The 13100-nt window shown below is 44.5% G+C and overlaps 2 protein-coding genes across 2 annotated transcripts; one reads left to right on the top strand and one right to left on the bottom strand.

Moving 5' to 3' along the window:
* Positions 1-443: 443 nt before the first annotated feature.
* On the top strand, positions 444-3865 carry marcksb (myristoylated alanine-rich protein kinase C substrate b). Its single transcript, XM_062469866.1, has 2 exons — positions 444-834; positions 2236-3865. The coding sequence occupies exons 1-2, from the start codon at positions 739-741 to the stop codon at positions 2809-2811; spliced, it is 672 nt and encodes a 223-aa protein (XP_062325850.1). The 5' UTR covers positions 444-738; the 3' UTR covers positions 2812-3865.
* Positions 3866-5406: 1541 nt separating this feature from the next.
* col10a1a (collagen, type X, alpha 1a) lies at positions 5407-10463 on the bottom strand. Its single transcript, XM_062469684.1, has 3 exons — positions 10341-10463; positions 9773-9914; positions 5407-7666 (listed from the first exon to the last, which is right to left on the bottom strand). The coding sequence occupies exons 1-3, from the start codon at positions 10344-10346 to the stop codon at positions 5820-5822; spliced, it is 1995 nt and encodes a 664-aa protein (XP_062325668.1). The 5' UTR covers positions 10347-10463; the 3' UTR covers positions 5407-5819.
* Between the last annotated feature and the right edge of the window lie 2637 nt (positions 10464-13100).

Consider the following 13100-nt stretch of genomic DNA (forward strand, 5'->3'; position numbering starts at 1 on the left):
CCATACACATTACGAGAAATTAATGTAATCTGACAAAGCTCCTAAATAGTGCACAAACAACAAATCTATTGATATGATGTAGTCATTTCAGAGATTGCATAGTAGCTGCCTGGAGCAAATATACAATTTGGTGTGAAGAAAATGGTTTAAGAAAACAGATTGACTGTTTACTGTTTACCTTGAGGGTTTAGGTTGGTTGAGGGGCAGTTCTATGGGCATATGTGAAGCCCTCTGTGACATGCTTGCGTGTAAAAAGGGCTATACAAATAAATTTGATTTGATTTGATTTACTGTGTGACACTGATTAATGTGTGAATAAAAACAAGTTGTATTTTTCCTCCATTGTCTAATTTAACATCGCCCTCCATGAACCTCCCCACCCTCTACTTTTTAAAGACTTCTCATTGGTCGAACGAGGATTGTTGTGTCGTCATACCCTGGAATGCCCATTCATCAGTGGACTTGGGCGTTGTACTCCGCATCTCATTTGCAGCAGGGGCAATTTCTCCATTTTCAAATTCTCTTCGGGGAATAAATTGGAAGATTTTTTGTTCCTTGAATTAAATCTTGTGGCTTTTTTTGCTCTCTGTATATTTCAAGTGGGGTGCTACTGGCTCGAAGTTGCGTCCGAAGCTTTTAGCAAAGGGAGAGTTCAAGATCTCACTAGAATTTTGGAAGGAAGCTTGCGGTCTTTGTTCATTCATTTGATCGGTTGGGTTTCTTTGTTGGGCTAGAAGCATGGGAGCACAAATCTCCAAAACCGGTGCTAAAGAAGAAACCGCTGCAGATAAACCAGCAGAAGAAGCGGCAGTTGCAGCCAAGACAAACGGACAGGTACTTCAATATTTGCAAATAATTTGGTGATTCGTAAGTCTTTGTCTAAAAATTTGGCAAAGTGTTGCGCCAATGGCGAGCTCCTGCGCAATTGAGCGCATCCCAATGATCGCCGGTATTCAGGGAAAGTGGCCACATGTATCCATTTTGGAAAAAGCTATATTCGGCACACTTTCATCCTAAACACTCGCCATGTAAAAAAAAATCCTGATTGTTTTTAAATGTACGGATCGTGGATTCTAATGCCTAATTTAGTCGGTAGTTTTCTCTCTTGGAAGAGAGGATCAAGTATCCTAACACGGCATTGTAACGTTTGGTAAATCGCAAACATTTCTTCTTGTGTGTGGCGATGCCTAGATGTTTTTGTTACATTGTGTAACCTGTGTTTTTGGAGGAAGCATGAATACCAGACAAGACAACTTCAGTAATTAACGCTGAAATGTCTAGACTTGCCATGCTCAACGTGCAAGGCCATTTTAATCAAGTTACCACGCCTTTTTTGCAAGAGGCAGTGCCATGCTCTCTCCCCATTCAAAGATCAGTAAATTGATCGAAAATAATACACAGATAATCGGGGAGGATGGGGGGGGGGGGGGGGAGGGGACAAAGCAGGCCAAGCAGGCCAAGCTGGCCATAGTTTGCTTGATCAATTCGGTCAATTGCAATATTACTCGCAATGACATTCGCTAGAGTTGGCTGGCTCAATGGTTTCCTTAAGGTAACGTTTTAACTGGCATATTTGGCACCATTGCCACGTTTTTACGTTAACTTCTTGTTTTACAGGCTTAAATTGAGGAGACAAGGCCATTTAAATCATCCCGAATTCCGGCGCACATACCCTGATTATGATGCATTTATTGGAAGGCCACAACGACACCTAGTGGCTGCTAGTTGTAAAGTCAGAGGGCTAGGCCCCAGAATGATCGGTCCTCATTCTCCTAGTAACAGATGTTGCCACACTTTAAGGACATTTCTTATTGGCTGCCACCAGACATATGCAAAAAAAGGCATGCCATATACTTACTGCTTGTGCAGGTGGTACTCGTGTCTTCATATTTCGAAAAGCTTATCCAGAGGCTTCATTGTGGTTTCTTTGTGCATTTTCATCCATATATTTAGCAGAAACGACATACAAATTGTGCATGCTTGGTAGGCCTACAACAGATAGTCAGGTCCGAAAGTGCATTGTTGAACCATTATTACAGGGGTTAGTGCCAATGAACAGTCAGCATTGTATTAGACACAATGGCTCAAGTAATAATACAACTGTAGGAGTTGTCAAAGAAGTAGCTTTTCAAGTCACATTTCTGTTGTACCTTGACTGGTGGTCCATGAGATGCATTTGTAGAGGTAAAAGGTGGAATCAAATCAATTCTTTAACTATATATTTGTCCCCTTCAGGAGAATGGACATGCGAAAACAAATGGAGATGCCTCTCCTACAGAGGAAGCAAACAAAGCTGAGGTCCAGGCCAACGGCAGCTCCCCTACTGAGGAGACGCCCAAAGAGGCAGCAGAGAAGGTAGAAGCTGCGGAGGGGGAGAAGGAGCCAGCCGCGGCCGCCACCAACGGGGAGGCCAAGCCGGAGCAGGAGGAGGAGGCCGCAGGCACCAGCGACGAGGCCAAGCAGAAGAAGAAGCGCTTCTCTTTCAAGAAGCCCTCCTTCAAGCTGAGCGGCTTCTCCTTCAAAAAGGGCAAGAAGGAGTCCGAGGAGGGTAACGAGGACGGCGAGGCCGCTCCTGCCGAGGAGGGGAAAGCGACGGAGGAGACCGCGGCCGAGGACGAGGAGGCTAAGCCCGCCGAGGCCGGGGAGGAGGCCGCCAAGGAGGCTCCTGCAGAGGAGGCCAAGGCCGAGGAGCCCAAGGCTGCAGAAGAGGTGAAGGGAGAGGCCGCTGCTGGGGAGAAGCCGACGGAGCCCTCACCCGCAGAGCCAGAGGCAGCAGCCGGCGGGGAGGCAGCCCCCGCCGGCAGCGAGTGATCCTGCACAGTGCACAGAACGAGACGCCAGAATGGAGAGAGTCAAAGAACCCGTTTGTTTGTTTGAAGGAATGAGAGGACTTGTCTAAAACCAGGGATATTTCTTTTGTTCATTTGTTGTCGGTGTTTACTGTTTTCTATCCATTTCATCCATAAATGGCTGCCAAGTCAACTGCAGTGAAGGACAGGGCATTCGTAGAGAAGGCATGCTCCATCACTGTTTTTTGCATATGTGATTGTGTGAGTGAGTGTGTTTCATGTGTGGATGTGAGTAAGTATTTGTTTTACACGTAACCATATAACTAACTGTATTGAAGTTGGAAGTTGTCATATTTAAAATGAAGTATTTGGTGGTGGGCAATTGGATGTAGCTGAGACTGCAAGAGTGACGCATCAAGATTCAAAGGGAAGTCCTACGACAAATCTAGATGTTGTCAGTGTGCAGTTCAACGACAAATCTAGATGTTGTCAGTGTGCAGTTCACCATATTGTTTACAATTCCTGATCAGTGCCCCTGTGGCAGCAAAACCATTCCTGAATGACATAGTTTTTAGATTTAATGTAAAAAAAAAAACATAGGTGCTCATTTCATTAGATTTCACCATTTCAAAACTCTGTAGTAATGCACGTTGTATAGACTTTGATATTACTGGTTTATGACCTTCATGAGATGTACCTAAAGTTTTTAACCGCTTGTTGTAAATGAAGTTTCCTGTTTACCACCACATTGATTTATTTTCTTTTTGTTTTGGTAAGAATTAATAAATTTGGAAGATGTTTTAAACATTTTGCATCAAGCTGTGATAACTTGCACCAAAAAAACAGTTTGAAATTGTGAATTTTGATGACTAACAACAAAAAGCAAACTGGTGATTTAAAAAGGGAAATAGCCAGTACAATTACCTGAACACCATCATCTTTTGTAAATAATGAAGCTTCACCCTATTTGAATTTGAGATGGAATGTAACTTTGCCTACAAATGGTAGTAAGTTTTCTCTTCTTAAGGTGTTCCATTTTTCTGTGAGCACTGTGAATGAATAAAGGAATAATGCAGGCTGGATGTCTGTTTGCTAATTTGTAACCTGACTGCACTATGCAATTATTGAGGCAACTCTGGACACACCAGAGTATATAGGTTTTTTCTGATTTGCAGCACCCTCCGGTGGACACAGACATTGCTTCAAAATAGTTTCTCAATAGGTTTCCTAACTGCAGTAGACAATTCAATGTTTAGGAGCCAAAACTATATTGATTGTTTTAATAGTGACAAGACCAAACATGTAAGCTCTAAATTCCATTAAGCAATTTCTTGACAACTGCAAAAGGCATTCAAACGAACAGTTGTGCTTGCCAGTGACATAACAAGGACTGTCCAAACCTCATAAAAGCCCCAGATGTTTTTTACGTTTGCGCGAGATGGCAGTAGCCGCCACTCCTGGGTGTTTCAGTCACCCACAGCTGCACCAGCGTCTAGTTCAAACCAGCTATTTGCTCCCAGATTAACCCTGTACACTGAAATATCCAGCCACCCCAAAAAGGGTGTGTTTTACGTGTAATATTCTGCTCCCTGGACCAGGGGTTTTGGACAGGATGTTGAGGCTTGCAGTGTCCAGGCTTGCAGTGTCCAGGCTGCCCACCTCTGTTTCAGTGTTGCTACATGTCTCGCATGGATGCCTCCTGGATTAAAGTCTCTGTTCGATACCTCCAGGGATAACAGAATGGGGTCATTGTGCCCTTTTTATTGAGGCGCCAGTGCTCACCTAGTACGATTGAACAGAGCAGGAGGATATATTATTATTGTTGGGCCAGTTTCAAGGTGTCTACCACTCTTTACCTCCCTTAAGTGATGGTGGCACTGCCCATCTTCCTGTCCTGTCCCACCTCAATGCCACCTCTGTGCCCCTGACCACAAGCCTCTGTCTACATGCCAGACCTCTAAGAAGATTGTTTGTGCCTGGCAGGACCAGGCCTCCTCTTACCAGTGTGTCCTCCGCTCAGTCTGTCTTGTGCATCACCTAACCACCCCCTCTTTGAACCAGGGAAGAGAACCCTGCCAAGGAATACTCCCTCCAAACCCCCGGCTCACCAACTATTTTAAGAAGTTATGTAAACTGTGTCTGCCACCAGCAGAACTAGGGCTAGCATGAGGGGATGTACATCTGTGCAGCCTGGTTCACTGTCTTTATGTGACAGGAATATCTATTCTGATAGCAATATCGACTTTCAGGCAAGTCTGAAAAGTGTGGTTTAGGGGTTGGCTAGTAAGATCAGTTTCATATCATTCTAACATGTTTAAAAAAGTGATTGTCATATATCTTCTTGTTGTTGTAGTAGAACATAGTGATTATGAAAGGATACTAAGGAAGTGCCACTGAGACAAGCTATTTCTGTAAGAAGTTTTTTATTTTGATCATTACTCTTTATACAACATAATGATTCTTAAGGGATATAACAATGTTGGTGGTGAACAGTTTGTATTTGTATGACAGTATTTTGTTGGTGTGCTATATGTTGTAGTATTTCAAATGGTCAATTTGACCATTATGATTTCACAATATTCAAGTCACATACACAAGGAAGTCAGATACAACATGGTGCACAGAAAGTCATCATGTACTTTAATAAGATTATTGGTCACCAAAGAACAAGGTTGTACAAAAAACAGACAGACATACATAAAAAAAGAATCACTGACTGTAATCAATAAAAAAAGAAGGAGAAATTTTCAGGACACAACATAACACCTCAGTTTCACATGCTGTTTCCAAAAGAGAAAACTTGGAATCATTTTGCTGATAACCTCCCTGTCCCTGATAACCTGTTTGCATAAATTATTTCCTTCCTCTTAGCACCCATTTCTTGGATTTTTCAAGTCGAGATGCTTCTATTCCTCAAATAAGAGAGTGAACTACCTGTCTTGGCTGTTTGGCTGAGGAAAAATAACAGGGAGTTTACTTGTTTGAGAAATAGCTCGCAGATTGAGTTGTGTGGCTTGGGCTAACACCGTATCACGTTGAAGCAATAAGGAACCCAGAGAAAGAGCAGTGAACATTCTCAGCGGCGAAGACGCCATTGGCCTCATCGTCGGGGATCTGCAGGTAGACTGTGTCCTGCTCATCCAGAAGGAGGACGGCGCTGCCGGACATCTGGTCCAGGAAGCCCTTGTTGTACTCATCATAGCTGAACATGACAGGCTGGCCGTTCTTGTACAGGGCCACCAGAGCGTGAGCTCCGTTCACGTGGATGGTGTAGGAGAAGTAATAGATCCCGGGGACCTGGCAAGTGAACAGGCCGGTCTCGGTGTCATAGTGGGCCTCTGCATTGTACACTACTTGGTCAAACTTAATGGGGGTTCCAGACGCAGGGTAGGGGGTGGCCAGAGAGACAGTGAAAGCAGACATGGGGGTTTTGACCAGAGCTGGGACAAGGACCTCACCCATGCCCATGCTCTTCTCAAAGACCATCTCACCAGGGGCACCAGGTGGGCCTGGGGGTCCAGCAGGGCCCATAGCACCATCCCGACCATCAGCACCAGGCAGACCAGGGGGACCCTGTGGTCCGGGGATGCCCTTGGCGGCCAGACCAGCTGGGCCAGGTGCTCCAGGGAGACCTGGGTGTCCCTTAAGGCCAGGTGCACCAACGGCACCGGAAGCCCCAGCAGGTCCTCTGGGACCTGGGGCTCCATCGAGTCCAGCAGCACCTGGTTCACCTGCATGCCCGGGAAGGCCTTTAGGCCCGGCGGGTCCTGAGACACCTGGGGCCCCAGTGGCCCCTGTGTGTCCAGTGTCTCCCTTGTTGCCTGGAGCTCCGGTGGCTCCCCCGGGGCCAGCTGGGCCTGTTGCCCCTGGATAACCCTGCTTGCCTGGGAAGCCCTGTGCTCCCTGATCTCCCTTGTATCCCTTGGGTCCCTGGGGTCCCCCTGCACCTGTGTCACCTTTAGGACCCATGGGGCCAGAATCACCTGTGAAACCTCTAACACCCTGAGCCCCAACGGGACCGCTGGCTCCAGTAGCACCTGTGGCCCCAGTGTGTCCCATCGCACCTGACTCTCCCTTCACACCTGTAGCACCTGGGCTACCTGTTGCTCCTCTATCTCCTTTCACTCCTGGAGCACCTGGCTTGCCGTATCCAGCTATGCCGGGGGCACCAGTTGCGCCCGTAGCTCCCTGATGACCCTTAGGGCCGACTGCGCCAGGCAGGCCTGGGGCTCCATTCTCACCTGGTTTACCTGACACACCAACACCTGGGGCGCCAGGGTGACCCTTAGAGCCCATGGGTCCCGTGGCACCTGGTGCACCATCAACACCTGGGCTACCTGACTTGCCTGGCTCACCTGGCACACCTGCCCTTCCTGGCTTCCCAACTCCTGGCTGACCTGGCTCTCCGGATGGACCCATGGGTCCTGTGGGTCCTGTCGCTCCCTGTGCCCCAGCAATGCCCACACCTGGATCTCCTTTAGCCCCTGGCAGACCAGGCACACCTGGATGTCCTTTCAGACCTGTCTCCCCCCTTTGTCCATTTGCTCCTGGAAGACCGTGAGGCCCAGGCTTGCCTGTGGAGGAGAGGCCGGCGGGTCCGGGGCTTCCAGAGGGTCCAGGCATTCCCCTGGGTCCCTGAGCACCGGGAGCTCCTGTATCACCTTTCTCTCCATTGGCTCCAGAGGCACCAGGTTTGCCCGGCCCACCGGGAGAACCAGGTTTCCCAGGTACAGTGAGGCCAGCAGGTCCAGGGGGTCCAGAGGGTCCAACGGGTCCAGGCATGCCAACTGCGTCCTCACCTGCGGGGCCAGGTGGGCCAGCAGGGCCTTCTGGTCCAGGCTCACCTGGGGCACCAGGCTCACCAGCCACGGACACCACTGTTGAAACATGTTGGAAAAATCCTCATTCAGACTGTTGTGACATTGTGAGAATGATATTTGCATGTGAAAATGTCTTACTGTCAGTTCAATGGACCATGTGTGCACACCATAAGTGAAAGAATGAAATCCTACTGGAAGCAACAGATTTGTATTTTTATAAGTGGTCAATGTGTTTATGCACTTATGTATGGCTATGAACATGTAAATATATATTATACTGTAACAGAATCTTACATGGTACATGCATACATGGTATTGTTTAAGATAGCATTTTCTTAATTAGTACATTTTAGCCAATTTTCAAAAGACTAATTACTATTTTGAGAGAGAAATAAAGGGACTAGTTTAACATATCAAGGTGTCAAATAATTGCCACAGAAAACAACGGTATTACATTACATTGCTTTTTCCTTGTTTCATTGACACTTTCTGTAAGTATGATTTGTAGTCCCTTGTCACAAAACATTACTTTAACCATTGCTTGCAAGTAATGTTGAAGTTACTTGCTTCTACTGTATAACTGCAATAAAATTTCTTTGTAATTACATTCAAAATTGTAACCATTTGAACTACACAATTTATGTTGGAAGTATGTTCTTACATATCTAATACTCAAATCCAGAAATTTAAGTCCACAATGAACTTTAATATGAGCTATAAAATGAACTAAATATATATTTTGCTCCACTGTTACTGAAAATGACCTGCAGATCCAAGGTAAATGGGATCATTCAAATATCAAATGTGGCCATTTAACAAAATATATATACTTTATAAGAGGGAGCATACTAAAACACCAGTTGTCAGTCTTGAGGACTTGAGTCTTGAGCATTTTACGTGCTGCCTTTATGTGGTAACAGGGCCCAGAGCGACTCAAAAAGCAACTCTCCCTCATCAGCCATAGGGTTCCAGTTTAGATTCATCAAACAGATGTTTCTACTTCGAGCATGGCTAGGCACACCCAAACAAACCACATTGTAGGGTGACTGGACTGTAATTGTCAGTTTCAAACTAAAAATAATTAAATGAAAGGCAGAAGGTCTGATGGAGTATTTTGAAATAAGAAAGCTTTAGTTGTAGACTTTTAGATATGGGTGAATATCAGGAGTGGATCATTGCCCTTGACTGCACAAATGCCTAGTTATCCAAGAATGCATTATGTTCAGGTTGTGTTCCTGCTTGTGAACCAAATAGGTCAAAATCTCTTGACAGATTGAGGACAATAAGATATCACATTTTCAGAAAACTAAAGAAAAACGTGAACATGTTTGTTTCACAGAGCAAACACAATCCTTTTGCATTGAAACATAAAAACCGCTACAATGTGGCAAAGAAACCTCCAAGCCATTTAAAGAACAGACCTTGCTAATTCTAAACAGTCAAACTAAATGTAATGTCCATTTTAATCAAACTATCAGAATTAAAGTGCCAGAGAGTCAGATAAACCAGAAAGTGTGAATCTATCAATCATAGAAGGTGTGTCCCATGATATACAAACGAATCCGTAAACTATTTATAATGTGAGACAATAATCTACACAGGTCAAACTGATAACTAGCGCCCTCCGTGGGCAACTACAAACAAAGCAGGCAGCAGCTGTATACAAAGCCATAAGAAGGCTTGTGTGCAAATGCTCACTTCTGGGACACAAACCCATTGGATAACTACTTACAACCCTGTAGCCAATTAGAGCACTGTATAGCTCCTTAGCAAGTGGGAGCTCATGTTTCAAAGTACAGCTGCCAGTAAGCCAAGCAGGTTGGTTGTCAGAAGTATTTGAGCCCTAGAGTAAGAGAACATGATCCTTCGTTGGTCTCCTCCAGGTAAGCAGCAACTTTGACATGTCACTAGCTCACATGGGGCATTTGGGGAATTGACTGCAGGTTAGATTTTGGTTTTAATTGCTATATGATAGTATGATGATTGTATGTATTTCCATAGGTTCAGTCTGAACTTCTGACGGCTACAGTCTATTATAATGAACACGATGCTGTTCTTTCACACATATCATACCAAAAAGACTTGCACAAATTGTAGAATCCAAACCGAATTCAAATGACACAAAATGCCCTTATTATTGTAGACCAGAGTGCAGCTTCTTACCGTGGCTCTTGACAGAGTAGGGCTGGTACTGAGGGGCCTTCATCACCTTCTTCACCACATATCTCTCACCGTGGGCAGCCGTCAAGGCCACCAGGAGGAGGATCAGGCTTGCTACTCTGATAACCATTTTCAGAGGTGAAAGCTGTGAGAGAAGAAAAGAAAGATGTTCAGGACTCCTTGTCTTTTTGTGTAGACATGAGACAAACAGGGATGTGAACTTTCAAACTGGGATGTAAGCATGGATTCACTAAAACGATATTGAAACAAAATCAAACTGTCCAAGCCCTTTATCCCGATTCAAGACCCAAACATGCACAATGATAAATACTAGAATATCCCATAAATGAATAAATATACTTTCTAGCAATGTACAGAATCCTGGATCTCTAGATCTAACTGTGTTCTCAGGAGCTTCCAGCACCCAGGCTACCAGACCTGCAGCCCCGAAGACCCCTCATCTGATCTCTTGGCCATGCAGCCCTGATGGGAGCTTCTCACCAGGGCCTCTCTGGGATCACTACCCCAGGGCTGGAGAAGGGTAGAGAGGGAAAGGAACTCCCAGACATACCTGCATCCAGGGGGTTCCAGAAAGAGGGGAAAATAATTCTCTTCAGCACCAGTGTGCTTCCACTGCTGCTGTATATCCGTAGGCCTGGAGCACGTCTGGGGATCTGCTGCCTCCCAGTACAATACTGTTGGTATTTATACCATATCTGCCCCTTGCATCATTAAAAAAGCCCCCACCACACAAGTACCTCCCTCCTCAGAGCAGGGCTGTAATTAGAAGGCAGATCTGCCCAGTGCAGGCATGTCACATCAGGGTGATCTGCCGAGGAATATTCCTTGAAGATAGATAGGATTAGGAGTTCTTGAAGAGTTCTTCTACAAAAAAAGAATTAAGTTCAGGTACTAAAATGTAAAAAAGTTTCAAATAGACTTTGACATAAGAATTAGATTCACTTTTAGTATTCACTTGTTAGTATAGACCTTCCTCTATAACTGCCCCCAGCCTTAAACATTGTACCTTCTGAGCACCATATTTTTCTCAATATAACTTAAAATGTAAGCAATTTATTGCACAGTGCAGAAAATCCACAAATATTCCCACCTCCATAGTCAAAACAAATATGAAAACAGCCCTTGTTTCTGGTTGCCCCTTTAGTGGAACCCATCTTCTTACAAAGGTGGCATTGAGGACAGGAGACTGGACATCTCCATATTTACATCTGCCCCAGTTGGTCTGTGTTTGACATGTTCTTCACCTCTTCTGACCGTCTGGGCCCCCTCCATCCCTTCCCCCCATCAGGTAAACACTCTGGGGCAACGTTGCTGTAGCGGCAGGGTTGGTTATGAATACATCTTTAGCTACCACTTGAAAACCATTTAATAAATAGATTTGGTATTATTAATTTGACATTCAGAATTCTGATGTACAGCACCTAGCCATTAGGTTAAATATTTCTACTGAGCTGAACATATCTGAGAATCTGTTTGGTCAGCTTGCCTGTTTGGTCAAGTATACTTAGCCTTTGATTTTGCACACTATTTCAGGCTTAACAGTTTATAGTCAGTTTATATTTTTGTAAGTGCTTCACCCTCGAAACATCTCATAAAGATATATAAAGAGCCACTGGAAAAGACATTTGTGTTGAAACTGTTTCTATCTGCAGCCCAGTGAATGCAAGGCCAGTGTGTGGTGAAAGAACACTGAGCTGCAATACTTCATCTTGAACACCAGAGAGCAGGTTCTACTGGGGTTATTCTCAGGAGTGCTGGGAAGTGGCATTGGATACTGTGGTGGCCTTTTGTTATTTTTGGAGTTCTCTGTGAATATACATCATCAGAGGTTTCAGGCCTGATTCCTACAATTACAACCTCTGACTGTCATGATGTAGTATTTCCTCAATCAGCAATACCCCCCAGTAGCCTATTACTGTCCCCATCCTCCCTCACTCTCCACCTTGCTCTGCTTACTTTGGGTTCCTCCAGCTGTAATTTCTCAATTTCACCCAGGCCACATAGGAAATGCATACACCCAAATAATCATACGTTTTAACACAGGCTGCCATAAATGATGTGTAGGGTACTCAATACACAGATCGCCTGCCTCCCTTAAACCTTTTTTTTCTCAAGGCAAGACCATTTATGGAAGATTTCCTGCTTGCATTTTCCTGTGTGCCGATTCGTTTGAGTGTTTTTCTGTCTATTTGTATCGCTGATGATATGGATGCATAGTAGAAATCTGAGGATTTAGGAAGATTGTGTGGAGAGATTTCACCATCACACAAGCCAGAAAGTATCCTTTACTCAAGGGTATAATTAAACATTCCAAGAACATGGGACTTGTTTGAACCTTTCCAATTTTAGAATTAGACCAAATTAACTGTCATTTTCCAAAGTGCTACCTTGCCCTGGTTTATAGTGAAATAATCAATCATGGTTGACAAGCATTGTTTGAACATGTTGTCCCTATCAAATGAAAATTACTGTAACTTCATTTGCATTTTTCTCCATGGAAAGGTTGACAGCCAGACATCGTAGCCATCCAGGGTTAGCAATCTGATTGTTTTCTTTTGACAAATAGTAGACTAAGGTTGTATACAAACAAATTTCTGAATTTGAACTTTCTAGGCTGGCGTACACTAAGTAAGCAAGCCGCCACCCCTGCCAAGGCAGCATGTGTTTCCTGTGCCACCTACTGTATACTGATAGGCCCAATCTACAGCTCTATCATTTTATTCTATTTATGTTCACACGCCACAAGAGTCCATGTCGCAGCTCAGTCAGTGTTAGCTAAATGACAGAGCAACAGAGGGTGGAGTAACTATTTTATGAGTTTCTAGGTTCAGATAATTCCAGTTTATTTATGTGTTTTTTTTTTAACAGTTCAAACCACACATTTGTAGGAGAAAGATGAAGAAAAAAAACTGCTTTAATTTGCATCTCAGCATGTGCTGAGGGAACTAAACTCGATGCATGCCTTAGAACAGCTGTGTACCTTGGCATTAGGTGAGCAAATTAACAGTGTCATTTGCTTGGTTTTTGTGCATTCCCAATGTTTTGCCACACTCCATGGCCTGCATGTGTGAAGCACTAACTGTTGTGTTTCTTTGGGTTGGAGTTGACTGTTAAAGGACCAAATGAAAGTACATGGCTGGCTGTTTCTTCCCTGTATGCCTGCTCAACTCATAACACTCCCACAATAGTTTGATGTGGCTGCCCTGCCTCCGTTGTAATAACCATTAGGGATTATGGCAACCACATTAGAATAGAAAGTCGATGACGTAGATATTATATAGTCTAATACCAAACACTGGTAAAATCCACA

This window comes from Osmerus eperlanus, chromosome 9, assembly GCF_963692335.1.
Source record: "Osmerus eperlanus chromosome 9, fOsmEpe2.1, whole genome shotgun sequence".
In the NCBI taxonomy this organism is placed as follows: domain Eukaryota; kingdom Metazoa; phylum Chordata; class Actinopteri; order Osmeriformes; family Osmeridae; genus Osmerus; species Osmerus eperlanus.

Bases quoted from the DNA above. Each gene is read 5' to 3' on its own strand.
- marcksb (XM_062469866.1), top strand. From the start codon at position 739: ATGGGAGCACAAATCTCCAAAACCGGTGCTAAAGAAGAAACCGCTGCA. The intron at 835-2,235 runs GTACTTCAATAT...TGTCCCCTTCAG, and splicing joins CAGCCAAGACAAACGGACAG to GAGAATGGACATGCGAAAAC.
- col10a1a (XM_062469684.1), bottom strand. The intron at 7,667-9,772 runs GTAAGAAGCTGC...ATGTTTCAACAG, and splicing joins CTACTCTGTCAAGAGCCACG to TGGTGTCCGTGGCTGGTGAG.